This window comes from Monodon monoceros, unplaced genomic scaffold (assembly GCF_005190385.1).
Source record: "Monodon monoceros isolate NGI ecotype Baffin Bay Population unplaced genomic scaffold, NGI_Narwhal_1 Super_Scaffold_9, whole genome shotgun sequence".
NCBI classification, from domain to species: domain Eukaryota; kingdom Metazoa; phylum Chordata; class Mammalia; order Artiodactyla; family Monodontidae; genus Monodon; species Monodon monoceros.
The window spans coordinates 55,855,599-55,882,718 of NW_021703786.1; the positions used below are offsets into that span (position 1 = coordinate 55,855,599).

General features: G+C 49.3%; 1 protein-coding gene across 1 annotated transcript; it reads left to right on the forward strand.

The window, feature by feature from the left end:
• Nucleotides 1-1,638: 1,638 nt before the first annotated feature.
• Nucleotides 1,639-13,407, forward strand: TMEM98 (transmembrane protein 98). The gene is made up of 7 exons (XM_029210747.1): nucleotides 1,639-1,885; nucleotides 3,935-4,115; nucleotides 5,240-5,371; nucleotides 6,431-6,464; nucleotides 8,434-8,549; nucleotides 11,220-11,279; nucleotides 12,559-13,407. Exons 2-7 carry the CDS (start codon nucleotides 3,985-3,987, stop codon nucleotides 12,764-12,766), a joined length of 681 nt encoding a protein of 226 aa, XP_029066580.1. The 5' UTR covers nucleotides 1,639-1,885; nucleotides 3,935-3,984; the 3' UTR covers nucleotides 12,767-13,407.
• Nucleotides 13,408-27,120: the final 13,713 nt, after the last annotated feature.

Here is a 27,120-nt window from a genome sequence, read left to right on the forward strand (position 1 = left end):
GATGGGACGCAGCTGACTAGGAAAGGCACTGGCTCAACCTTAGTGCCACCCTGTCCTCCCTACAGCTGGGTAGTGGGTGGTTAATTGGGGCATTGGCACCGTCAGCTCCAGGCAGCAGCTGAGATTTTTTTTTTTTCCGTTTGGTTGTTTTTGATTGTGTTGGTAAGTCTTTTCCACTTACAACCCCCCTGCCAAGGTTAAGGCTTTCTTTTATATCTCTCCCACAGAGTCACAGGTGTCTAAACCACCCAAGACAAAAACAGCACTCCATTCTTCTCACAGTATCCCCAAGACATGGAGACTTACTGTCCCCAGTCACCCATTCTGATGTTTGCTGCTTTGCCGTCAGCCCATTTTCCTTACACGGATTGTAACTTCTCCATGAAAGCCCTTTGGAGGGTAATAAAATCATTGCTCAACCTTCTCGTCCCTGAGTGCCAACGGTGGGTAACCTCAGCTCCCACAGGGCCAGGCCCTTAAACGAAAGCGAAGTGTACGTGCATAGAGTGTATGTTGCACCCAGCAGGAAAGGGGGTAGGCCGGAAAAACAGGCCTGGAAATTCAGCCTCCCCTCTCTTACTGACGGTTGCACCCAATGGAATATGGGCTGCATTTTGAGAGAGCTTATGCATTTTCCAGAGAAGCTAGAAATCTAGAGGTATAAGTAAAATTCCTGATTTTTGAAAATGTTGGCAACTAATTTGAGTTTTTAAAAACTGTAAGCCAAAACAATACCTCTGTGGGCTGGATGTGGCCTAGGGGCTACAAGATTGCAGAGCCTACATTAAGCGCCTGGGACCTGGTCTGCATCCTTCGGTACTTATGACCAGTACTGACCTGAGTCTGGTTACCTGGGCCCCAGGCTTTAGTTGGTCCTGCTCTGGTCCTGTCTCTTCCTCACAGGGCTAGGAGTTCGAGCCAAGGGAGAATGACCATGATCCTTCTAGACCATGCTCCTGGTACTCTGGACACTGGAAATCCCTGCTCAAACGGCCCCCAGCCTGCTTCCAGGGGCTGTGTGGACCTCCATCCTTCCAAGGCAGCTGGCACCGCCTGTCGTGGGCATCTTCAGGCCTGAGGGATGGCTCATTTCAGGGTGGAGGCTGTGTCCCTATGAATGCACTGTGAGTCCCCCTTTGGTATGGGATGGAGTAGGGTTTGAACGGAAGGGGCAGGACTGCCAACCAGGGTCCTGCATTCGTACTCTTGTCCCTGGCTAGGCAGTTGGTAGGGGTGGGCCTGCTTGTCACTGCCCAGCGTGGCTCACTGATTACCATTGACCCTGGGCCCAGCATTGCATGCAGCGTGGCATTTAACTAACTCAGGATGCTTACAAGTCGTAGTCCCTTTCACAGAGGAAGAAACCAAGGTACCGAGGAGTGAAATAAGTTGCCCACAAGCTAGTGAGTGGCAGAGCCAGGATTTGAACCAGACAGCGGGTAGCACAGCAGACTCGCTCCCGGTCCAGCCACCCTCTGGAGACGCCTGGCGCTCCCCACCCCCACTGGACGGCCAGACCCTCCGCGTCCCCCTCCCCCCCCCCCCCCCCCAGCGCCACGGCCCGGCCTCCGCGGGGGCGCGGGAACCGCCTGTCGGGTCGCTGAGCCACAGCCTCACAGCTGCCCGGGCCTTCCGCGGCCCCAACCCCCGGCCGGCCCGGGGGCCTGGCGGTGACGGCGGCGCCTGGTAGCGGGGGATTTGGATGCTCGGCCGGCGGCTCCCCCCGCCCGCACCACCTCCGGGGGTTTGGCCGCCGGGATTATCTCGTTGCCTTCCCGGCATGCCCCGCTCGCAGACGGCCGCCAGTCCCGCGCCCGGACTTTGCCATCGCGGGGGGCCCGGCCGCGGGAGCGCCCCCGCCTGCGTCCCGGAGCCGCAGCCTCAGGTGGGTGAGCCCGGCGCGCCGCGGAGCTGGGGACCGGGGCCCTCCGCGGGCCGCCCCCCGCCAGCCCCTTTGGAGCCGGGTGCGCGGGACGGGCGGGGGTGCGGGAGAGGAGGGGGAGGGGAGCCCGGCGCCCGCGAGGGGGAAAGGCGGAGCTGCGCGCCCCGGAGCCATCGAGCCCCGCGTGGCGTGAGCCGGGGCGCGTGGGGGTCCCTCCCTAGGTCCTGGGTATGGCGTGGGTGTTCTGGGTGGCCGCGCAGGGGGAAGGAGGGGGGTCTTGGGTCTGTTTTATCCTTGCGGATTTAGAACCCGCTAGAGGGAAACAGAAAAACTCATCCTGAAACTCACAGAGGAGAATACACAAAGAAAAAAGAAAACACACGAAGAAACACTCGTACAGACCGATCACGGAGGGAGACAGCAACAACTCACAGAAAAGCTCCTACACACTCAGGGAAACACACCCGAAACGCACAGGAAGACAGGAAACAAAGCGGGTGGTCTTGGAGACCTGGGGCAGGGGGAGGGGGAGGGGAAGGGAAACACCGAGAAAGCAAGAGAGGAGGGGAGGGGGAAAAGAGAAGGAGGGGTGGAGAGGAAAGCTGAGACAGGGAAAAATGAAGAGAGTGAGAAGTGAGAGAAGGAGGAAAGACAAAGGGCTAAAGGAGGTAGTCCTTTAGGAGGGATAGTATAGAGAAACACATCTAGAGAAATGACGCAGGATCCCCCCCCCCCCAAACACAGAGATGCAGAGATGAAAAAGGTAGATCCCAGCCTTCTTACCCTTGTGGGCAAGTGAACATCACGTGGGAGAGCAGCTCTGTGAGTCCTCTGAGAAGGCTTCCTTGGCACTTTGTGCCAGTGAAGTCCCCCTGGAAAACTCCTACTCATCCTTCAAAACCCAGCTCAAGCATCACCTGCCCTGGGAGGAAAGCTTTCCTAGACAGTGGCATGTAAGCACTGGCACTCTGTTTTCTGTGTACTTCTGCATGTGACACAGGCACACGGAGTTGAAATGGTTTGTCTGTCTGCCTCTCCCCCCAGCTCCACAGGTTTTGGGGCCCATGTCTTACTTATCTCCAATCTCCAGAATCCAGTCCAGTGCTTGGTGCATAGTAAATGAACAATAAATACTTACTGAATGATGATCAGGAGCATTTGGACCCTCCACGACATAGAACATAGCATTAAATCCAAACAGAGAAGATGTACTGTCCTGGAGTCAGAATTCTAGGTCAAAGCACCCTTTTTTGCAGGTGGAAAAATAAAAGCCCAGAGAGGGGAGAAGACTTGCTCAAAAGGACACAAGTAGGAGACCTGCAATGAAATAACATTGTGAATACATGCTTCCCTGAGATGCCATTGTTCCTCTAGCTTATGAGTTTAAGATAGGTGTGAAAGAAAGACCTAAATGAAAACAGGCAGTGAATAGGCAACAAACACTTTAATACCAGTTGTAAGTTTCCAACACTGAAACTCACAATCGAAACTTTCCCCCGAATTTTTAGAATCCTCTTTCCTCCTTAGAAAGGACAAGGGAGCTGAACGTCCATCTCAGTTTGAGTGGATGGCTTTCTGCTTCCTGGCTACGTAAACTTGGACAAATTACGTAACCTCTCTGGACCTCAGTTTTCTCAACTGTAAAATGGGGATACTGCTACCCACCTCATAGGATCGTTAGAAGAGTGAACACATACCAAGTGCCTGGCACAGAGTAGACCCTCAGGAACTACAGTCCCACCCTTCTTCTTAGGTGGGTGTTCTTTCATGCGCCTGGGGCAGATGTGAAAACAACAGTGCTAGTGGCAATGTTTCCTTTTGTTCCAGGTTGAAAAGGCCATCCCCGTTTAATTGGGGAGCAAACACTTTTAGTAAAGGAAAAGATCAAATTTGGGGCATGGGTCTTGATTCTGTTCAGGCCCTCAGGTCTCTCCAGGTGACTTCGGGGGACCTAGCTGCCCTCCCCGTCAACCCGCCAACGGGGAGGACCCCACCACCACACTACTTAGCGTTGCTTCTTTACCAGGCTGCTCTGCCCTTGTGTCTTTCCAGCTTCAGCCCATGCGGGGGATTGACCGGGAGTGAGGCAGCCACCTGGAAGCATGGAGACCGTGGTGATTGTTGCCATAGGTGTGCTGGCCACCATCTTTCTGGCCTCATTTGCAGCCTTGGTGGTGGTTTGCAGGCAGCGCTACTGCCGGCCTCGAGATCTCCTGCAGCGCTATGATTCCAAGTGAGTGGCCCAGGGAGGGGAAGGAGGAGAGAGGGGCTGTGCCCTGGGGCCCCGACAAAAGAAAAAGAAGTTTGGTGCTGGGCAACTGTCGTTCAGCTTTTTACCTCTAAAATGGTACCCAAAGGCTGTCCTCCCTGTAAAGACCTCAGAGCTTAATAATGGTCCTCAAGCTCCCCCAACATGCTGAAGCCGCCTCGGACTCTGTCTCTGAACATGTTCACCTAGCACAAATCTCTCCCAAACTGGCCACCTCACTTAGCATTTGGACAGGCCAAATCCCTTTCCAGCCAAACTCATAGGAACAGAAATCCAATGCCCACATTCCAGCCACACATCTAAGCAACAGACACTTGGGGCTGCGAAACCCCAGCATAGGATCGCCTCTCTCTCTGCTCGGATTTCTTCATGAGAAACATACTTTTAAGCAAGATGCCGTTTTCAGTTTAGGGATAGTTTAATGGATAGATCCCAAGGGACCCTGGCCACTAAACCCTTAGTTTCTCTTACCCCTCTATCTGAATCCTATCATCATCTCTGTTGAGTGGTTAATAATTAGTCAGTGCCCATTTGTATGACCCAGGAAAGCTCTGCTGTGGCGTCTCATGTTTTCAAGAACCCTGTTGTAAAGTAGGAGGTATTTTTACTTCACCCGCTTCTCTAGTATAACTTGGAGGGGATGGGGCCGTGCCGGTGGACCAAGGTCGCTCCCAGGAGTTGATTCTGCAGAACAGGTCAGTTTGAGTAATAGGAACTTCAGCTTTTCCATTAAAGGTAGGTGTGAAGGGCGAATAAGTTACAAACGGATATGATTTTGTCCCACAGGAGCAGCCCTGTCGAGTACATCTCTGTAATTCTTGTGGTCGTAGCCCTGTCTTTCTCTTAATGGCGCATCTTGTTCTGTATCACTTTTCTTGTGTTTTCGTGCCTCTACTTCCTTGACTCACTGTCTAGCCATGTGCCCTGCCCACAGTGCAGTCCCACTAGCCTCAGGTTTGGCTCCAGGGCAAGTCCCTGCTTTAACTTACTCCCTCCCTTTATCCTTTCGGGCGGATATGTGGGCCTCGATGAGGAGAGTCGGCAGCGGTCGTCCATCTTGAAACCACTTAGCTGGGCTTTCCTTCCAGGCCCATTGTGGACCTCATCGGCGCCATGGAGACCCAGTCTGAGCCCTCAGAGCTAGAACTGGACGATGTCGTCATCACCAACCCCCACATCGAGGCCATTCTGGAGAACGAAGACTGGATTGAAGATGCCTCGTAAGGCCTTGGGGACCAGTTGCTTTCCTGCAGCTGCCTGGGGAGGACGACCCAGGCTCCCGGGTGCCCTCACGTGGCCTCCTTTTCCAGAGCCCTTGACTGAGTGCCCAGGAGCGCTGTCACTGCACCGAGGAGCACTGTGTCATTTGCCGCTCTTTCCCCTGCCTTCACTGTGGAGGGAACTTAGAATATGACACCACAGTGTTTGTCCTTGCTCTCCCCATTTCGTAGACCTGAACACTGAGGCCCATAGATGTGAGGCAGAATTATTCTAAAGTCACCCTGATGTGCTTGGGTTATCCTTGGGGCGCCTGTGAATTTGACCCTCAGGCTCCAGGGATGCTGCCTTTGTCTCCGGTGTCTCCCTCGGAGATCCCTCCACCCACCAGGAGATGCTGTAGCTTGAGAAGAGTGTGCCGCTCCCTTTCCTGTCACTCAGCCGTTCATTCACTGGGCAATGTTTACAGGTGTGATGTGCGGGCTCTGGGCCAGGCGCTGCAGCTATGGAACTGGCAGTGGAGGCAGAATTCTACTAAAATACAATATTTCAGAAATGATGGAGGGGGGTCTCTGTGCGCGGTGCAGTGGACACGCGGAGGAGGTGGCGTCTAGAGCTGCCTGGCCGGAGGTGGGGCTGGATTTCGTGAAGGCTTTCCCAGAGTGGGTGCCTTTTGTCCTGGGTCCTTTTCTGGCCGCACCGTGCGGCGTGCGGAACTTCCCCCACCAGGGGTCAAACTCGTGCCCCCTGCAGTGGAAGTGCGGAGTCTTAACCACCGGCCCGCCCAGGCTGAGGATACCGGGAAGGATTCCCTGGGTGGAGGAAACAGTCTCAGAAGCTCAGAGCTCTAAAACAGCATGGTTGGGTGCGGGAGAGGAAAGGGAAAGATGGGACAGAAGGTGCCTCCTGGTTTAGCTCCTGGGCTTGTTCGTTTAATCGCTGGGACACCCCTGTTCTCAGGTGGTGTCCAGCTGTGCCCGCTGGTCAGAACTGGATGAAGCACGGAGCTGGTGGCTGGAGGGAGGTGGGCCTGTACTGACAAATGCTTCTTGTCTCCCCAGGGGTCTCATGTCCCACTGCATTGCCATCTTGAAGGTAATACTCTGCGGTTTCCCCAGGAGGATAAGGGGTGCTCACCAAAGCATCCGTGTCCACAGACTGTCCGAGGGGAAGGAACTTTGGGAAGAGCGCTGACCTGTGCAGGAGGCCCTTTTGTAACATGCCTGACAGTTGGAGTTTCTACTGTTCATTTCTGCTGCCCCTGGATGGCCTGTCCTGCTTTAGGATTCTCAAGGCCCTTTCCACCTGGTCCTCATACAGGCAGTCACTAACCGCATTTTCACTGACCGCGGAGAAAGCTGTGTGCAGAATAGGGACTGTGTTTAGGGGGAGGCGGGGCTTCTCAGCTTCTCCTGGGCACTTTCTTTCATGAACAGAGAGCTCAGCCCTCGACAGCAAGTTGAGTTCTGTATTGGGGCTTCTGCAGTTACTAGAAAGTTCACCAGCCCTCTTTGACTGTGACAGTAGTCAGCCAAACGGGACAGTCAGTGTTAAAAAAAAGCCAAACCGTGAGTACTTCAACTTGAAGGCAGACTTTTTTCTTCTAATGCCTGCAGCCTCCAGGACAGGGTGGAGAGTTGCATCCAATTTGCATTTGGGGAAATTTTTATAGTTTGGGGTGATTTTTATAGTTTTGGCATTTGGTTTTCAATTCTTGCCTGACGCTCTCCTACTTAATAGGATAATAATAATATTGAAATGTTTGGCCAATGGCAAATATCGTTCATTTCAGTAACCTGGCGAAGCACACATTTCTCTTTCTGTCTAGCAATTATTCAAGATTTCAAAAAAGACAGCTTTAAGTGTCATTCAGTACAAAATATTAAAAAGTCTTTCATCCCACCTCTCCTTCAGCTGTTCTCTTGGGGGACAAAGAAGAGCCTGGTGGGACATTGTTGTCCCAGAGTCCAGGCTTATTATTGAATCCCAAGAATCTCTTGGGGGTATAGATGTGGTTATAGATGGAGATACATGGGTCTAATGTCTAGAACAATGACACCATATTACACCCCCCTTCTCCCAACCAGGATGTGTCCTGGCTCTGGGTTTTGTCCCCTGCCCTTGCCTATTGGAGGAGGGGGAATGAATGACAGCTGAGGTGTGGGTTAAATCAGCCAGAAGGTGTCTTATTGGCTTGGACTCAGTGGTCCATCCTGAGATCCTTAGATCAAAGGAGAGCCTCTCATCTTCCTCTTGGGATCCCGAGGCCCTTTTGCTTGGCCACATGCCCTTGAATCCCTGTGATGGGGCCTCGAGGGAAGGGCCTGGGCTCTCTCCTTGGTGGGCTGTTGGGCTTCTTTCTGCCTCTCTTTTCCAGCCCCAAGTATAAGGCAAGTGATGGAACTTCTTTGCCAGGGCCTGAAGCACATCCAGGTTCTGACATCGGGGAGGTGCGAAAGTGGGGAGCAAAGCTTTGGGGGCGGCCAGCATTGTTGGTGGACGATGAAAGAGGCCACGTGTCCTAGTCTTGCTGTTTTCCTGCTTTTTTTCCAAGGCCCTTTTATCATCATCTTGACAAACCTGGGAAAATGTTACCCTAGAAAAGTGCTGAAATAAGTTCCACTTTTGGAGGATGTGCTTAAAGGGAACAGTTGCCCTTTGTCCATCCATAGTTCTGAGGGTGCCCATGGCGATCTTTATCGCTTTGGAAGACGAAGCCAGGAGGTGAAGGAATCGAGAGAGAAAATAGGTTTTTGCCCTTAAGTGAGAAGGTGAAATTAGAGCACATGATTTTTCTTAGATTATTTCAGCTCAGACTTCTCTAAGCCGAAACCCTGACCCTGATCTGAGGTTCCCACCCCTCCCTCCTCACCCGGCCGTGTCCTGGGGTTTGCCTCTTCCATCCCATTTCCTCTCATCTCTGTGTACTTTTCACTTCAATCTGTCCGTTAGGTTAGGGGGCTCAGCTGTGAGATGGGGGGCGTGTTTGGCTTTGTGGGGTTGGCAGAAGCCCTCGGGGGAGCTGGGTCCCTCCTGATCACCTCTCTCCTCCCTGCTGTGGTAGATTTGTCACACTCTCACGGAAAAACTTGTTGCCATGACAATGGGCTCGGGGGCCAAGATGAAGACCTCAGCCAGTGTCAGTGACATCATCGTGGTGGCCAAGCGGATCAGCCCCAGGTGAGGTCCCCATACTCCTCGGGGGAGGGGGAGGGGAGGGGCCAGCAGCTGAGATGGGGGAAAGACCAGGCTCTCCTGAGACACTCCAGGGGCAACTTGAGTGGTTTATGTCCTACACATTCCCAGGGCACCCAGGAGGGTTTAGACGCTGGGAGGCTTTCAGGCTAAGGCAGTGTCAAACGGCTCCCCTCCCCTCCAGAGTGCCTCCTCCTGTAGGCTTTTTGGGAAATGCCAGCATATGACTAGTGCTGACTGGCTCCTTCTTCCTCGGTCCCATGCCAGCCGGGGCTGCTTTCCTTCCTTTTGCCACACCTTCTTCCTGGGATCCGGGCCAGCAAGCACATTTCCCACTGGTGCCCACACCCCTGTGTGCAGTGACCTCCTGGCTGGCGTCTGTACTGTAGACCAGCTCCTTGTCTCTGTGCTGTCACCCCCGGCCCCATCCAGGGCCCAGCCAGCAGCCTCCAGGACCGGGTGGGAGGTGAAGAGATCATTCAGATCTCCCAAATTCCAGGCTGTCTGCAGAATACCACGTGGGAGGCAAGCAGCAGGATTGTAGTCAACAGCTCCACCCCCTCATTTGGGCTCGATCTTGTGAAGAAAATAAAGCCCTTCTCTTAGAGGGAAGGGTGGTACTAAGTTGGTGCTGCCATCTGGTGGCTGGCACGTGGATGTGCCTGAGTTGGGAGTTTTTCCGAGTTGAGGATGTTTTTTTTATCAGCCTCGGAAGTTCCAGGGGTCCTCGCTTTCCACGTTGCTGTGGCCTCGGGTAGATCACGAGGAACCAGCCCTTGGAGGGAACATGAAAGAGTTGGTACACTTGAACTCTGTCCAGGGAGTTCAGTGAGTTGAGAACGTGGGAGGGAGATAATCCCGAAGAGTTCTTGGCTTTCTCTGGAGCTGCCCCAGGTGGGTGTGGCTACTTGAGTGGCATCAGCCTAGGTGGGCCCTTGGCCTGCAGACCCTCCGACCCAGGCTCTGGGCAGGCAGGCACCAGACCTTCCTCTGGCCTCCCGTGATTGGTAGAGGCTGCATTGCTCATATCTGCTGGACCTTCCTCATGCTTCTTGTTACTTCTGAGAGCCATCCCAGGGGCCAGACGAATTCACGTGACCCCAGGTTACAAGGCAGCATCGCCAGGAGGGCTCGGAGGAGGAAAGAGATTGAGATTTCTGAGTCCCAGTGACGTCCTGGGTGGTCAGGATTAGCAGTGGTGCTAGAGACAGGGTGTGGCATCGCTCAGAGGGCAGACCTCACCTGGTGCTCACTGGCCCGTCCTACAGAGCACCTTGGATTGCTTCCAGAATGATCCCTGCCATAAATCAATCAGGGGCCTTGCTTTCTCTTTTTGCCCTCACACTTTCTCCTTCGGGCCGTTTTTTGTCTCCACTGTTTTTCTTGCTCCATCTGTTTCATATAGTGTGTTGATAGCATGTTAGTTTCAAGAAGAGTGGCTTCAGCTGCAGGGCAGAGAAAGGGGCCGGCTAAGATGGGCACTGAGTGACCACACCTCTGTACTTCCGCACCAGCCCCTCAGTCCCAAGACAAGGACTTTCAAGGGCATCTGTTTTCAAGTGCCTTTGGGAATCAAACAATACATCGTTATTTTTTGCTTCTTGACTATCGGGTGGTCCAAGAGCAAGGATTTGGATGAAAACCTGGAACCATGTAAATGAGAATGAGTAGTAGCTCCTTCTAGAATTTGATTAAAAGAAAATTAACCATGAACTGTACCGTGTGCTAAAAGAAATCCAATGGAGTAGTTTGAACTCGAATTAAACTTGGAGGTTTTTTTTAGTGTTCTATATAACTACCTTTAACCATTTTTAAAAAATTAAATGTAAAAGTAATAAACACTTGTAAAAGTTAAAACACTGCAGAAATAGAGTATCTGAAAAGTGAAGGACCCCCTAATTCCACCCCATCCTAATTCCGGGAGGTAATCACTGTTGACTGGTGAGTATTCCTCCAGACTACCCCTGCCCACTGCATTTCACAGCTTTTGTTTATTCATTTTTCTGCAAATGAGGTCAATCAGACTTTACATATTGTTTGGCAATATGCTATTTTAATGTAGTAGTATATCTTTTTTTTTAAAAAATAAATTTATTTATTTATTTTTGACTGCATTGGGTCTTCGTTGCTGTGCGCGGGATTTCTCTAGTTGCAGTGAGCCGGGGTTACTCTTCGTTGTGGTGCGAGGGCTTCTCATTGCAGTGGCTTCTCTTGTTGCGGAGCATGGACTCTAGGTGTGCGGGCTTCAGTAGCTGTGGCACGCGGGCTCAGTAGTTGTGGCACATGGGCTTAGTTGCTCTGCGACACGTGGGATCTTCCCGGACCAGGGCTCGAACCCGTGTCCCCTGCATTGGGAGGCGGATTCTTAACCACTGCGCCACCAGGGAAGTCCAAATATAGTCGTATATCTTGAATATCATTCCAGATGTGGGAACTTGTACTTTTTAGACCATTGGAGCTTAAACAAAGCCAGAAGAAATATTCTCTAAACTGAATCTTAAGTCTTTCTGTTTAAGTCCCTGTCTGAGAATGCAGTTAAAGTCCCTAAAGACTGGGTCTGGAATATCAAAAGAGAAGCATAGGGATAAGGAAAGAAAGGAAGGAGAAAAGGCCATAAGAAGAGCAAAATACTGAAAACCTTTTGCCTCCCCCCAGAGTGGACGATGTTGTGAAGTCAATGTACCCTCCATTGGACCCGAAGCTCCTGGATGCCCGGTGAGAGGGGTGGAGTGGGCGAGTGTCTTTTCATGGTGGAGGCTCCCCGTGTTATCAGATCTGTGAGGTCGGCTCTTCGGGTTGTGGAGGAGAGAGCTGTGTTGGTGGGTTCCCAAGGCTGCCTGGGCTTTGGGTAATGGTCAGCCAACCAGCGAGCGAAGCCTGGCTGGATGCTGGACGCCAGGGCTCTTCCTGAAAGCCCAGAGGAGGAAGAGCCAGTCTTAAATTTTGAATTTTTGTGATTAAATGTCCACCCAGGCCAAGTCCTATCTGCACCTTCCCTCCCTCCCACTTCCCCCATAGCTCTCTCTGCTCTTTGGGTGCCGGAAGCAGACATGCCTCAGCTGTGAGTGCCGCCCAGTGGGTCGCTGGTGTGGGCGGTGGGCAGGAAATGAGAATGCAAGTGACAGGTCAGCTAAAGCTGTGCTCACCTTCCGCAGGATGTACCTAGGAACCCCTGTCTCATGATCCTCCCCTAATACGCAGAGTGTACTTAGGCTTTTGAGATTGTTATGTTCCTCTACCAGTTATAAACCCACTTACAAAAAAAAATGTTCCTTTGTCTCTCAGATTTATATGACTGTTTCACAGGCCCACTGTGTGATAATTGCCAGACAGGCTGTGGGTCACGGCAACTCAGTTGGTCTCTCCACCCCACTCCTATTACTGCCCAGCTGTGTTCACGGGCTAGTCATCTGTCATGCATTCCCAAATGCGCTGTGCACACTCGCTATATAGAAGATATTCTGTACTGAATCTTTCAATACTGAAAAAAAAAAAAGCCTCCTCCTCAATTTAGTTTGCAATTAAATGTTTTAGGATGTGGTAAACCAGCCCTGGGCCTCATTGATTCAGAATCATTAAGTGATGCTCAAGGTGGGGTATGAATATCCTGTCTTCAAGGGGGCAGCAGCTGGGGATGTGCTTATCCAATTGACTAGATCCAGATTGTCCCACAAAACCCTCTTCTGGGAGGTGTTAATGGATGTGTTGCAGAAAGTGGGCTCCCAGTGTTAAATAAGTTAGTGAGACTCAGAGTATTACATTCTCCCCTTAGAGATTTATCATGTGCATCATCTGAGAAGGGCTTCAGTTACCTTTGTTTAACCCAGATGTTCCCAACTTTCTTTGAGCATCGAACCCTCTTTAAATTACATACTCAGCAACCTCCTAAGGAAGGGACTCCAGCTTGGGGAACACCAGTCTAGACTCTATCCCTTTGGGCTTTGGGGCAAAGTCCCTTAGATCCTTCGGAACCTGATCCTGTTGTTTTTTCTAGGACAACTGCCCTGCTCCTGTCTGTCAGTCACCTGGTGCTGGTGACCAGGAATGCCTGCCACCTGACCGGGGGCCTGGATTGGATTGACCAGTCGCTGTCAGCTGCCGAGGAGCACTTGGAAGTCCTTCGAGAAGCAGCCCTGGCTTCAGAGCCAGATAAAGGTCTCCCAGGCCCTGAAGGCTTCCTGCAGGAGCAGTCGGCCATTTAGTGCCTACCAGCCAGCAGCTGGTCACGGGGCCAGCCTGCTGCCATGGCTGGGTGGCTCATCTGTGCCTTCTACTTCTTCCTGTAGAGTTAGTTGTTCTCCACGGCTGGGGAGTCCAGCTGTGTGTGTGTAGTAAAGCAGTCGATGCCTCTGTTGTAGTTACAAGTGGTGGCTGGTGAGTGGCAGTCTAATCCCACAGTTAGGGGAGATGACAGTCACCATCTGTACAGCAAAGCTTTGAAAACTGGAGGACTGTAAGCTTTATTTAGCTCACCTAGTGTTTTCAAGAAAATCCAGCCACCATCTAAGAATCAGGAGGTTTCACATTAAATCAGAATGTCTGGTTTCTCTCGAACAATCAGAAGTTGAGGCAACTCTCATTTGCATTTTCCACAGAGGACAATCAATTGGAACTACCTAGGAGTTGCCTCTCTTGACAATACTTGTACTCTCTCACCTGGCCTGTTTCATTTATTTGTATTATCTGCCCAGTCCCTGAGGCATCTGGGTCCCTCCTTCTCTTTACAGGTTTGGGTTTGAAGGTGAGCAACGTAGAGTTGATCATTCCCTTTTTATCATTATGCCTGCAATTTTACCTAGCTACCACTAGGTGGAGAGTAAACGTATACTTAGCTTTCCCTCAATTGTGTGATTGTGTAGTCAAATTCCGATGCACGGTGTGTGGTGGGACGTATTTGTCTGAGGACTGAGGGTGGAAGGAGAGAGGCTAAGAATCCCAAGGATGCCTTGTGGGTATGACTCAAAATAAGATATTCAGAGACCCTCCAGAGTTCAGGCAGAGGTGAAGATAACCACCATGAAGTATTGTTTCCACACTACCAATGACATCCATGAAAGATGGGTCCCCTTTCTTTTGGTATCTGCTTGTTTGGCAAGTACTGAAAGATGAGGGGCATTTTTATGACTTGAGACCTTTGGGGGACCCAGAATCACAATTGTATAATCCAGACTGCATCCAAATTCTATAATTTCCATCACAAGCATATAGCAACACCTGAAATACTTTTTTTCCTCCCAGGATCTCAGAGCCAACCTCATTCTTGGGAGAGGGCCCTGGCTTGGGGGCTGCCTTGGTTCATATCCTAAGCTGTTAAGCATGTTTGGAGCTCCATGTCTGTTCCCATTTCATTTTCTGTGTCCTAATTCAAGTCAGCAAATCCCTCAGCCTGATTCTAGAGAACCAGGAACCCATGTTCCCAAGTCCAAGATTGGGGCCTTGTTTGTCATTGAGATGTGTCATCCATCCAATTTCATTCTCTCCTGAAAAGCAAGATGCTTCTCTCCAGCACAGTGCACACCAATTCCCACTTGGGGAGGTGGAGTCAGGAGAGGGAAGCTGGGGCTCAACTCTCATGGAAGCATAGAGGGATTCCTGAGGACAGGGGAGACATCTTACTGGATTGTCCACTCCCATCAGCCCTGAACACATGCTAGGTAACTTCCCTGTCCTGCTGGTGAGCTGTGAATGGGCAGTGTCCACAGAGTCACTGTGACTTTTCTATCTGTGGCCTCCACCAATAGATATCCAGAGTCCTCCTGTTTTTGTCTTTTCCCCTCCCTTTCAATACCTGCTTTCATAAGCAGACTGGAAACCACCATGCTAAGGTTGCAGTGGCTGCCATGGTTGTCAGTGTCCCTGCATTTTAACCTGGACCAGAGCCCTAAGCCAGAGAGAGCCCTTAATCTCTCAAATACCATCTACAAGGTGTGGGGTTAGAGGTGGAGAAGTTTCCCAGCACCACCTCGCATGTCTGAACCCTGGCAAGTCCTGGCCCACCTACTTCCTCAAGCTCTGAGATGCTGCCCTTTTAGTAGTGAGAAGAGGTGGCTGAAGACCTTGGAAGTGTCTGCTAGGCTGCAAGATCTCTGATTCCACTGCTGTGTAGCCTTTCTTTTGTTTCCAGTGCAGGACAAATAAGTCTCTGGATCAGGCTGGTGTTGGTGACTCATGGTTGAGGTGGAAGCACTGCCTTTGGGGTGGGACTCTTCTAGCCCTTTGGGAGTTGGCTGAACTTGCCTCCTCATTTGGGAGGGACTGGTTGGCAAGCACTGGGGGTCCAGCCAGGTATGGTTTCCCAGACGATGGACGCGTCCTGAGGCCCTGGTTCACTAGTGTCTGTGTATATTGTCATAGATCTTTCCTTCCATGATTTTCTTCCATGACCCCCACCCCCTCTTACCTTGGCGTAGGAGCATCAGACTCAAATTCTGAATGAAGAAGGAATTAGGGATAGGAATTGAGGGTGAAAAGAGCAAGGTCTTTGAAGTCAGACAGAATTAGATTCAAATTTGGGCTCAGTCATTGACTGTGTGAGCTTGGACAAGTTTCTAAACCTCTCTGGTCCTTAGCTCTCTCACCTGTAAAATCAAGGCTACTGCCTCATTGGGTTGGTATGTCAATCGCATGAAGCAGTGTATGTGAAATGTCCAGTTGTGTGCCTGGTACTGATTAGCCAGTGTTAATGCTTCTCTCTCCAAAGTGCCCCGTGCCCTGATGCAGCTGATCGAGATGGTGTCACCCCAGTTACCATGGCTCTGTCTAAGCTCTGTTCATGAGCTCTGGAACCAAATAGCCCCAATTCTGGAATCACTGGCCCAACCTTGTGCCCGCCCCACCCCAAATATGTTCACAACAGGAAGGCAATCAAAGCTCTTGGCCCCTTATCAGTGTTCCCAGGGTTGACTGCCCAAGTTTGCATTCCTCCAGAGCGCAGCCCAGAGTCTCCTGCAGCTTGTGAAATCTCCCAGACAGAACACGTGTTCCTGGCATCGGACTTACCCTGGTGCTTACTCTGACCGCCACATTCCAGGAGTTCCTTCTCTTCAGAGACCCTTTCTACTCTGTGTGGCCACATGAGCCTGATCTTCAGAAAATGACTTATAGTTCAAAGTCCCTGAGTTGCGTTATGACCTTGGACACTTTGGGAAAGTGTCAAATGAAGAATTTCCGTCTATTTCCTCCTCCCTCTGTCCTCCTCTCCCTCCCTTCTCCTCTTCTCTCTCCCTCCACCCTTCTCTCCCACAAACAAGTACTGTTTACTTAGGCGGAAGCATAGTGCTAGGTGCTGGGGATATGGAACCAAAGCCACAATCCCTGGCCTTAAGAAGCAGAGACAAATGAGCAGTTGATTGAAACATGACTGTGGCCAGGGCAATGAGGGAGGGATGCCTAGCCGGGGGCCCCTGAGCAGGCACAGGACAGGGAAAGGGCGGGATCGAGATAGGGAAGAAACCTGGGAAGAGCTGATGCCTGAGTGGAGACTTTGGGCAGAGTGCTATCGAGGTGTTCCGGGCAGACTGGACCACATGGGAAAGGTCCAGGGCCAAGAGAGCATGACTCATTTGAGAATTGCAGGTGATGGGGGAGGGCTGGAGGGTGGGCTGCGAGGGTGGGGTTGGACAGGTTGGCAGATCATGGAGGGTCTTAAGATGTTATATTAGGGAGTTGAAGCTTTATCCTGAGCATAATGGGGACCCTGGAAAAGGTTTAACTGGGGAATGATTTGGTCAGATTTGCAATTTAGATAGAGTCACTTACTTCATACCCTATGACGTTAGACGTCAAGACCCATAGATGTGCCTGATGCCACTGAGCACATGTTTCCCGCTGAGTCTGAGAGGCTCATGACTCAATCATGGGAGAAAGGCAGGGTGGGCAACTATCTAGGAATGGAGGAAGAGAGAGGCTAGGCGTTAGAACAGAATGGGCCGGGATAATACTGTAGTCGTGCTGCATCTGATCCTGGTAGGTAGTTACAGTGTCTTTGTATCAGAAATGCTGATGAGCCGTTTTGAGGATTTGCAACATCACTGGGTCCTTGCTGTCTCATTCTATCTGTATTTTATCATCCCCATTTTACAGATAAGGAAACCAAAGCCTGGAGAGACCAGTAACTTTCGTGGTGTCATTAAGAATGAGAGCAGGGGGAGTTCCCTGGTGGTCTAGTGGTTAGGTTTCAGCACTTTCACTGCCAGGACCTGGGTTCAGTCCCTGGCTGGGGAAATGAGATCCTACAAGCTGCGCGGCAAGGGCAGGAAAAAAAAAAAAAAAAGAATGAGAGCAGGAACTTCAACTTCCCACCCGATGTTCTTTACCACCACTCCTGCCTGCCTGGGTTCAGTGGATGGGGAAATCCACAATACAAAAGAAACAGCAGATCCCAGAGTTATTCTTTTCTAGTTCTAGTATTTTTCACTAAAAAATTGGTGGTCATGACCCATAGATTAATTTCATGGCCCACTAATCGGTTACAACCCACAAGTTGATAGAACATGGACAGTAAAATGAGGGCTGGGGCATGGGTGAGGTATTCTCTCTCCATTCAAAACGGCTTAATTTTATCCTTTTTAAGTAAAACATGCATTTACCAGAATAGTGGCAAGAAAAAAAATTCATGGTGCAAAATGGAATAATGAATTTATTACATGATTGATATTAGTTCAGGAGTCATCTGTGGAGCATCTACACGGATTAAACCCTGGGGCACAGAAATGAATAAAAATATAATGCCTCTCTTGAGATGCATATACTCTAAGGTAGAAAGAAACCCATAAAGAGTCATTTTCAATGTAAGCACTGGGTAAGGGAACGTGTGTGTAATGAGAGCACGGAGCAGGGGCACCAACCCCAGATTGTGAGAGTTTCCCGAGGTGATGCTGTCTCAGAAGAATTGTGAAGGCGGAGTAGGTGTTACCTGGGAGAAGAAGATTGTGTGGGATAGTAGATGATGGAGGTGGAGGAGGACAGAGAATCGAAGAAGGGCAGTCTTTGCAGCCGGCATCCCATGCTGGGCTCGGGGAATTATTGCTGCAAGTGTCAGAGGGGAGGCAGGGCGCGGTGGGAGATGAGACAGGAGAGGAAGGTGAGGACGGGAGCCTGGACTTTTTTCTCTAGGTGGTAGGGAGCTATTGAAGTTGAAAAAGTCTTACTTTTTCTTGGAAAACAATCAAATGATCTCCACACTTTTTATTAATTTTTTTAATCTCTTCATTTTTATCTGCCTTTAATGTTATCCGAATTTGATAGATGAACCGTCGTTAGCATTGTGTTAATTTGTGTTTCCCTGACTACTGGTGGAGTGAAAGATTTTTTATGGGTTTATTAGCTCTTTGTACTTATTCATGTCCTTTTCCCATTTTTCTTCTGGGATTTTAATATTTTTCTTATCGATCTATATGAGCTCTTTATATATTAAGGATAACAACCCTTTGTCATATTTATTGCACAGCCTTTCCCCAGCCTTGTCATTTGCCTTTTAGTTTTGTTTAGAATGGTTTCTGACATCCAGACATTTTAAATTTGGTGTAGTCAAATGTATTGATTTTCTTTCCCTTAGTGATTTCTTCCATTGCTTTTATGCTTAGAAAATCCTGTCTCATCCATGATCAAATAAATAGCATTGAAATGTTTGGAGAAGTGAAGTGCCGTGGGTGAATGATTGATAATAATATTCACAGGTTAGAGGTAGTGGTAAAACAAACAAACCAACCAGGCTGGAAGAAATCAAACCTTCATTTATTCACCCCAAACCCAGCTCAAGGTTAAAGGCAGGAACCAGAAGGGATCAAAGAGATGGATGAGGCTGCTGGGGAGAGGCAGGGAGAGTCTTAAAGGACTAGTAGGAGGTGGTCAGCGTGGGGAGAGCAGCACGGGGAGGAAGCTACATGTCCCAAGTTATATTTGGAGGAACATAGCATGTTTGGTTAGAATCTAACATGAGAAGAAGCAGGGATGGGAGACAGGGTTGGAAAGAGAATCAGGGAGAGCCAAGCAGGGCCCATAAACTATTCTCACTGTATTCTGAGAACACTGAAGACATAATCCAAATAATTCTTGGTGCCTCATGGAGCCATTTCATTTGAGGAGGCAGAGCCTTGGAGTCAAAAGTAACTGGAAAGGAAGACCGATGACAGACTTGACCATGGCACTAGTCTGCTTCCCCTTGGACGAGATCGGGCGGGTTCAGGATAGTATGGCCGGGTGTAGACTGCACTCCCTTAAGAGACTAGCCTCTCTTCATCTGGACCAGTTGGTGGGGAGATAATGTCATCTCTCATTCTTTGTTTTTGGCCGCACCGCGTGGCATGTGGGGTCCGCAACCAGGGATTGAACCCGTGCCTCGTGCCCCCTGCAGTGGAAGTGCAGAGTCTTAACCACTGGACCGCCAGGGAAGTCCCTGTCATCTCTCATCCTTTTCCCCTCTCTACCCTGGTGCCAGGAGGGAGTCTGGGTTTGGATCCTGACTCTGCCACTCCAGGGCCATCTCCTTTCCCACCTGCTTGCCTCCCTTCCTCCTGCAAATTCCATTCGACACATGTTCTGTGCCAAGCATCGTCTAAGTGGTGGGGATACAAGGCAGAGATAAACCGCACAATTTCTGCCCACGTGGGATCATAGACTAGTGAGGAAAGGCAGGTATCAAGCAAATGATTCTCTGAATCAGTGGAAAATGAAAAGTTTTTAAAGTATTTTAAGAAGAGAGAGAAAATCTTATGAGACATTATTAGGGAAACTGATCTATGTAGATGTCAGGGAAGGCTTCCATTAAAAGGGATCTACTCTCTGGAGGATAAGCGGGCGTTCAGAGGTGGAGGAATGGAAACCCAAGGAGCAGTCCATGCAAAGGTCTTTTGGCGGAAGGACAAGGAAGACAAAGGTGAAGATGAGGCAGGAGGTCAAACCATGCCCGACCTTTTAAGCCATGTGAAGGATATTGGTCTTTATCTGAAGAGCCATGTGAATCCATTCAAATGGTTTATTCAAAGCTGGTGGGGTTGGAGTGGGCTGGAGGTAGAGATATAATCAGATTTGTATTTCGAAAAGGTCTTTTTGGCTTCTTTGTGGAGAACCAGTTAGATTGGGCCAGAGTGGATAGGGGAGACCCAGTGCTATAGCATTTGTCAAGGCAAAAGAAGACGATAGCTTGGTCTGAGCAGGGAGAGGGAGATGGAAAGTTCGGGGAGCGGATACATTTGAGAGAGGAAGTAAAAGAAATAGGACTTGGGTGGATTCGATATGGGGCAGTGATGCAGGATGATGGGGTGTCCAGAAAGACTCCTAGGTTTCAGGTTTGCACACCTACATGGCTATGAGAGTTTGGGAATAGGAATCACTGGTATAGGAAATGCCAGAAGAGGATCAGGTTTGGGGAAGAGGTTAAAACCATCTGGTTTGGATTTGAAGAGTATTAGGTGCATTTGAGATATCTAAGCTGAGTTTGACATAATGGTTTGAAGCTTAGAGAAGACTGGGCTGGAGATTTTTCAGAGGTCCTTATTGTTAGAGGTATGGCTAATGGGGTGATGCTAGGGAAACAGTATGGAGTGAAAATAGAAGAGGGCTTTAAGGCACTCTGACATCTAATATGATCTTGGGCCAGTCTAAGGCTGTTGTAGAGTTATTTTAATTTAATTAATTAATTTTATTTTTATTTATTTTTGGCTGCGTTGGGTCTTCGTTGCTGCGCGCGGGCTTTCTCTAGTTGCAGCGAGTGGGGGGCTACGCAGGGGCTACCCTTCGTTGCAATGCTCAGGCTTCTCGTTGCAGTGGCTTTTCTTGCTGTGGAGCACGGGCTGTAGGCGCGTGGTCTTCAGTAGTTGTGGCACGTGGGCTCAGTTGCTGTGGCTCGCCGGCTCTAGAGCGCAGGCTCGGTAGCTGTGGCGCATGGGCATAGTTGCTCCGCAGCATGTGGGATCTTCCCGGACCATGGCTTGAACCCGTGTCCCCTGCATCGGCAGGTGGATTCTTAACCACTGCACCACCAGGGAAGCCCCTGTTGTGGAGTTGTTCTGATGGTGGTCTAAAATACCATATGCCCAGTGCCCAGCCTGCAGTATGCACTCAATAAATGCTAGATACATTTCCTTTCTCTCCTTTTAACTACTCTGCTACCTTTATTTTATTTCTGTGTATTTTCTGGCTCTATGTGTTACAGCCAGAGACTTAAACCTAATTCTTCCAACTTGAGATGGCCCCAGGGTACTTGGTGTATATACTAGGCAAGCACTGTTCTCTTCCAAGACTCAGCCCTGGAGCGCCTACCTTTTTGAGAGCTCTCTGAAACCGAACTAAGAGAACTCTGGGCATTTGTTTAGTTGACCAATGACCAACACTTGGAGAGCCAATTTTCTTAGCACACAGAGCAACACCTACCTTAGAATGATAATCATGCCACCTTTCATTTCTAGAACATTTTGTGTTTTTTTTCAGAGAATTTTTACAGCGATTATCTCCATTGTTCATCACAGGATTTTTCATCATGAAATGCATTTGTATATTTTCTTTACCTCTAATTCTTTCGCCAGCACTGAAACAATAGCAATTTGAGCAAGTACACATATAGATGACTTAGGAATTCATTCCTCTCTTATACTTAACCTTGCTTTCTCTTGTTTTCCCATTTTATTTTCAAATTGTGAGTTTTATCTTCCCGGTTATATTGTTTGCCATGTTTCAGTGGTTCTCAAAATCACAGTTCTGTTCTCTTTTTTTTTTTTTTTTTGCAGTATGGGGGCCTCTCACTGCTGCGGCCTCTCCCGTTACGGAGCACAGGCTCCGGACGCGCAGGCTCAGCGGCCATGGCTCACGGGCCCAGCTGCTCCGTGGCATGTGGGATCTTCCCGGACCGGGGCATGAACCCGTGTCCCCTGCATCGGCAGGCGGACTCTCAACCACTGCGCCACCAGGGAAGCCCCTCTTTCTTTTTTTTTTGGCACTTGCCCTCTTCATCTCCTTTCACCGATACCAAGTCTTCTTGCCCCAAAGCCCACCATTCCGGCACATTGAGAAACTCACGATTTTGACTCCTCTTCACCTCATTCCTCTCTGAGCCAGGTGCTGTTTATTCTGCAATGAAGCTTCATGTTAGCTTTAACTAGAGATTTGTTATGCAAGACAGCCTCATCCAGGTTCTTCCTTTGCCCCTGGCATCTTAAAAGACTGTCTCTGCTTCTCAGCCTCATATCACTCCCTTCTCCGCACCCTCTTCTGCGTAATACTTCCCCGATTTTCCTTTCTCTATTCTTGATCTTCATCTTGTGCTCTCTGTGTTCATCCTCTCATTAAACATGTATGGAGGCCCTGCGATGGATCAGACTGTGCTGGGCTCTGGGGATTCAGATACCCATGACCTAGTCCGTGATTGAAGTGCCCACAGTCTGCAATAGTGGGTTGCAGACCCAATGGCACATTTGAATCATTGAATTAAAAAAAAAAAAAAGTCAAAGTCCTGGCCCTAGAGATTCTGATTTAATCGGTCTTGAGTGGGACCCAGGAATTATTATTTTTTAAAAGAGATTTTAATGTGCAGCCAGGGAGGAGCACTACTGGCCTAATGGATGAGACAGATGTGTAAATGAATGATTAGAATACAATGTGAAGGCAGGGGGAAGCAGAGGGCTGGAGAAGAATAAAGAGAAGCCCCTCATTCATCCCCGAGCAGACGACTCAGGGCCCCCTCCCGTTCTAGAGAACCGATTTTTAGTCGGATGGGAGAAATGAAAGCATCTCTCAAAGCAGAGTTACCTTCTGTCTTCTTAAAGGACAGAAGAGCAGTTATGAGCGTGGCCTTGGGAGTCAAACCAACCCGCATCCAAATCCCAGTTTTGCCACTTACTAACTGTGTGGCTTTAGGCAAATTGCTTACCCGCTCTTAAGTCTCAATGTTCTTGCCAGTAAAGTGTGTGTGTGTGTGTGTGTGTGTGTGTGTGTGTGTGTGTGAATTGAGGGATCTAATGTCTGTAGAGTGCCTAGCCCACTGCCCTACACCCAGTCGGTGCTCAAAAAATTGTGGCTACAGACACTTCCAAACGCCACATATGCACTAATGATGCTCAGTGTTTCTTCTTTCAGCAGCAAATACTCAAATGACTTTCTGTCTTTGCCCTATTGGTCCATCCCTGCCTGAGGGTGACACACTTTGCTTGGGCCACCATCATGCAGTTTTCCAAGGCTAATATGTGAACCTCACCCTGCGCGGCACCTTCTTCTCCAGGTTCTTTCTTTCAAATCTTTGGCATTTTCTTCGCCTCCAGAGTTCCCGCCGACATTTCTCCTGGCACAAAGCCTATTGTGGATCTGAGCGTGATGATTCCCCCAACACTTCTTCTGTGGGTCCCCCTGTAATTTCCCCTATGATGGCCGAGTGGTTCACTGCCATCCCGCATGGCACCCACTGCCTTATCTGCTGGGGCAACCCCCTCACGCCACGCTTGGTGCAGCAGCCTGGCTCCTCCTTGTGGTGGGATCAAACCACAGCACTGGGCTCCAGCTTGTCAGAGCTGCCCACTGCCCTTTCCACATGTACTGTTTTTATTTTTATTATTAAAAAAATTTTTTTAATTGAAGTATAGTTGATTTACAGTGTTGTCTTAGTTTCTTGTGTACAGCAAAGTGATTCATATATATATATAGAATAGAATTTAAAAGAATCTGAAAAATATATAGAATAGAAAAGAATCTGAAAAAGAATATATATATTAAAAATATAAATATATATTTATACATTATACATATCTATATTAAGAATACATATTAAAATATATAAAATAAAATTTTTAAATATAATAAAAAATTTTAAGTTGAACTATAGTTGATTTACATGGTTGTGTTAATTTCAGGTATACAGCAAAGTGATTCCGTTAATTATATCTAGTCCTTTTCAGATTATTTTCCATAATAGGTTGTTTCAAGATATTGACTATAGTTCCCTGTGCTCTACAGTAGCACTGTTGTTTCTCTATTTTATATAGAGTACATGCGTATTGTGTCCTTGGCTAGCCCTCTCCTTTTCCCTTGACAGCAATCCAAGTTTGCTTGGTCTTGAGGCAGTTTGGAGAGCTCGATAGCCAGACCCCAAGTCCTTGGGGCACTGTCTTGGTTTTAGGGCTTGGTCAGTTCTAGAATTATGATGTTAGCTGGGAGACCATATTCTCCCTCCACAGCCTGCCCCCCACTCTCTCCGAGCCTTCCTTGCTCCTGGAACAGAGCTCTGAACACTGCTTGTTGCCCATACTTCTCCCTGGCACCAGCTTTATCTGTCTGTCCCCTTTCAGCTCCACTGCTGCCCTCTGACCCCCACCCCACCAAATTTCCGAGGGATGTCTGCACCTGACCTTCCACCCTGCCTGCTACCCTGTCTTTCTCTCCTAATTACCATTCTGTTTATACAGACTTCTCACTTTGGTTCTTTCTTTTTAATTTTTAGTGGTTTCTGTTTCAGTCCATCACCTTTACCATTTTTCTCTCTGCTCTTCATTGTTTACTTCTGCGAATGGGATTACCTGTTTTGCTCCTTATAACTTTTGGCTTTATTCTTCCCCGTGAGAAGCTTTCTCGGGTTGTCTTTCCAGGTGACCCAGCCCACCTGGAAAATGAACAAAACTTCCTTTCCCAGGATCACTGTTGTTGTTGGGCTGGTAATTTCCTCCTGACCTGATGGGACTTTGTGTAACCCCCATGCCCTCTCCTCGGGAGATCACTTCCCATACCCACCTTGCTGGAGTCCATGGGCCTGGGAGGTCCATAGGGGTAGCAATTATTGTTCCTGTTATGAAATTAAGAAAACAAGACTTAGCAGGGAGGAAATTGAGGCCCAAGAAGAGGAACTAACTCTCCAAGTTCGTGTGGCTAGTAACGGAAGACCTGAGAGGAGAAAGGACACCAAGGAATTCCCAGTTCATTGCCGGGCCCAGGGCTCCACCTGGATGTGATGACTGGACAGGCAGCTCATGCAAGGGTGAGCTCTGGATCCCATTCTCAGGAAGGTACCATAAACCCCTATTAGTGTGAGCCCATGACCCTGGCCTGCTGGTCTGTTGGGTTTATGTTTCAGAATGGCAGACAAATCACCATGTTTCTATTAATTTTTAGGATGTCAGCCACAAGGACTCTGGGAACAAGATTCAGCAGCATCTTTCCTTGTACACCGGATATAAGGCATGCAGTCCCTACAGTTTTCTGGTTTGGATGTGCCTTTGGTCCAACTTCTGTGTTCTGTCTGGATGAGAAGTTCAGCGAGGAGGCCGAACTCAATCATTCCACTCAATTTAAACCTGGTGCTGTCTGCACAGGTGGGATCAGGTGTGTGTGTGTGTGTGTGTGTGTGTGTGTGTGTGTGTGTATGCACAAGTGTGCGTCTTCAAGGGTAGGGATTTGCTCTTGCTTAAGCTAGGCTAAAATCGGAAGACCCATGTTGTCGGGCAAGAGAAAATGTCTCTCCTTCTCACCTTCCTTTAGAAACTCCTCTCAAATGTGCTTTTCTCAAATGGAAGCATGTCGGAGGATGTGTAGTGTCTCCCTCCCTGCCGTTCTTTGCTTCTGTCCAGGAAGAGGAGTGTTTGGACCGCTGGGCAGAAGTGGATGGTCACTGGGTCAGCCTTTAGTGGACAGGGCTACTGTGACTCCAAATCAGGAGCCGGGTGGGCTGCTTCCTGCTCAACTTCCCTCCCTCCTCAGCAAACCTTCCTCCTCTTACTGTCTCAGCTCGGAGCATATTTGGTCCAGGCTCAGGGCTACCTTCTAGAAGGCTTGCATCCTTGTCTATATAGCTGAGCTGAGCTTCCTCTCAGACCTCATCACTGTCTCTGCAGGCAAGCTTCAGGGTGTGTGCGAGGAAATATGTTCCAATATCTAGATTTGGGACTTAAGAAGTCCCACAGCTACCCTTGGCCTGTTTTGAATTCTCCAACACAAATTAAAGGAAAGCCTGTGGTTCGAGGTCTGCAACGTACCAGGGAAGATGATACTTACTTCCATTTGGCTTATAATCCTTGTGTATCTGTGTCATGGGTTTATCTTATTGGAGCCTTTGGAGAAGAGGAGAGGAACGTGTTACCTGGAGCCCCTACCACTGGTCATCATGGGAAAGGTGTGATAAAAAGTCGTAAAAGCATAAAGAGTGTGGAAGAGTCCAAAGGTAAACTCATTAAGTGCAGAAGCACTGAGGATGCTTAGGACGAAAAAAAAGAAGCCATCTAATCACTAATGGGATTTTTTTTTTTTTTTTTTTGCGGTACGCGGGCCTCTCACTGTTGTGGCCTCTCCCGTTGCGGGGCACAGACTCCGGACGCGCAGGCTCAGCGGCCATGGCTCACGGACCCAGCCGCTCCGCGGCATGTGGGATCCTCCCGCACCGGGGCACGAACCCGTGTCCCCTGCACCGGCAGGCGGACTCTCAACCACTGCGCCACCAGGGAAGCCCTCGCTTATGGGATTTATCATCACAGTTCGGAGAGTGCTGACGCTGACAGAAACCTTAAGAAACAAGGGACCTTGCATGGGCTGTGTCCCTACTGCGTGCTGAGCTGATTTAAACACCTTACGTGCATTATTTCATTTAATATTCACAACCAGTGAGCGATCTTACAAGAAGCCTGTGATTATTTCCACTGACCCTTGGTTTAAGGCAAGCAGGGTGTTGGCCCGAGGCCACAGAATGGCTTAGTAGCAGATTTGGGGTAAGAACCCAGGTCTCCGAAGTCCCATTTTCAGGTGCTTGCCTCCTATCTTGGTTCGCCCAGTTTAATAAAGGCTGGGTCTGCACATGGTCCCTGGCAGAGGGAGACGCTCCTCCCTGGTAGGGGCTGGCGTGGGGAGGACAGCCCTGTCCCTCAGGCCTCCGGTTGGCTGTAGAACTGTGGCCAGATGTACCCGTGGGTGTGACACTGTGTAGCTGTCCCTTTCTTAAGTACACAGAGGAGAAAATTTTCCTGCTTGGGGACAAAGTTCAGAAGGTGGGGCTGGGTGCTTTGGTGCTGGCTGGCTGCCAGCTGTGAATAATAAGCCATAACACCTGGAATATGGCACCATAAGGGCCAGGCAGAGCAAGGACCCAAGTTCATGTACTTTGCTCTGGGTGTTAGGCTGCCCCCCTTTTCATGCTCCTAGCATATGGGGAGCTTGCAGTTGGGAGCCGGTGTATGTTATTCTTCCCTTCCCTTCAAGGTAAAATTTGAGATTTGTATCTATAGACGTTTTTCATTTTTAGGGGTTTTCCTGAGATCTATTCAAATCAAGTATGTAACTAGTGAGGACCTACCTCACGGTGAGGCCCCGATTAGGTATTGGAAGTTGGAGACCCATGACTCCTGCTCATGCCTTTAGACCTGACTCTGCCATCACCATCTCCCAGCTTTGGATTGGGCTGTTCCCTCAGCCTGGAACATCCTCTCTGTTCCTCAGTTCTCCCTCATGGAACCTCTCAAATGTTGCCTAATATGATAATAGCTAACACTTGCAGACTAATTCTACATGCCAGGCATGTTCTAAGTGTTTTATGTTTTTTCACTCATGTAATCTTCTCAACAACCCTATAGCCTAGGTACCATTATTATTCCCT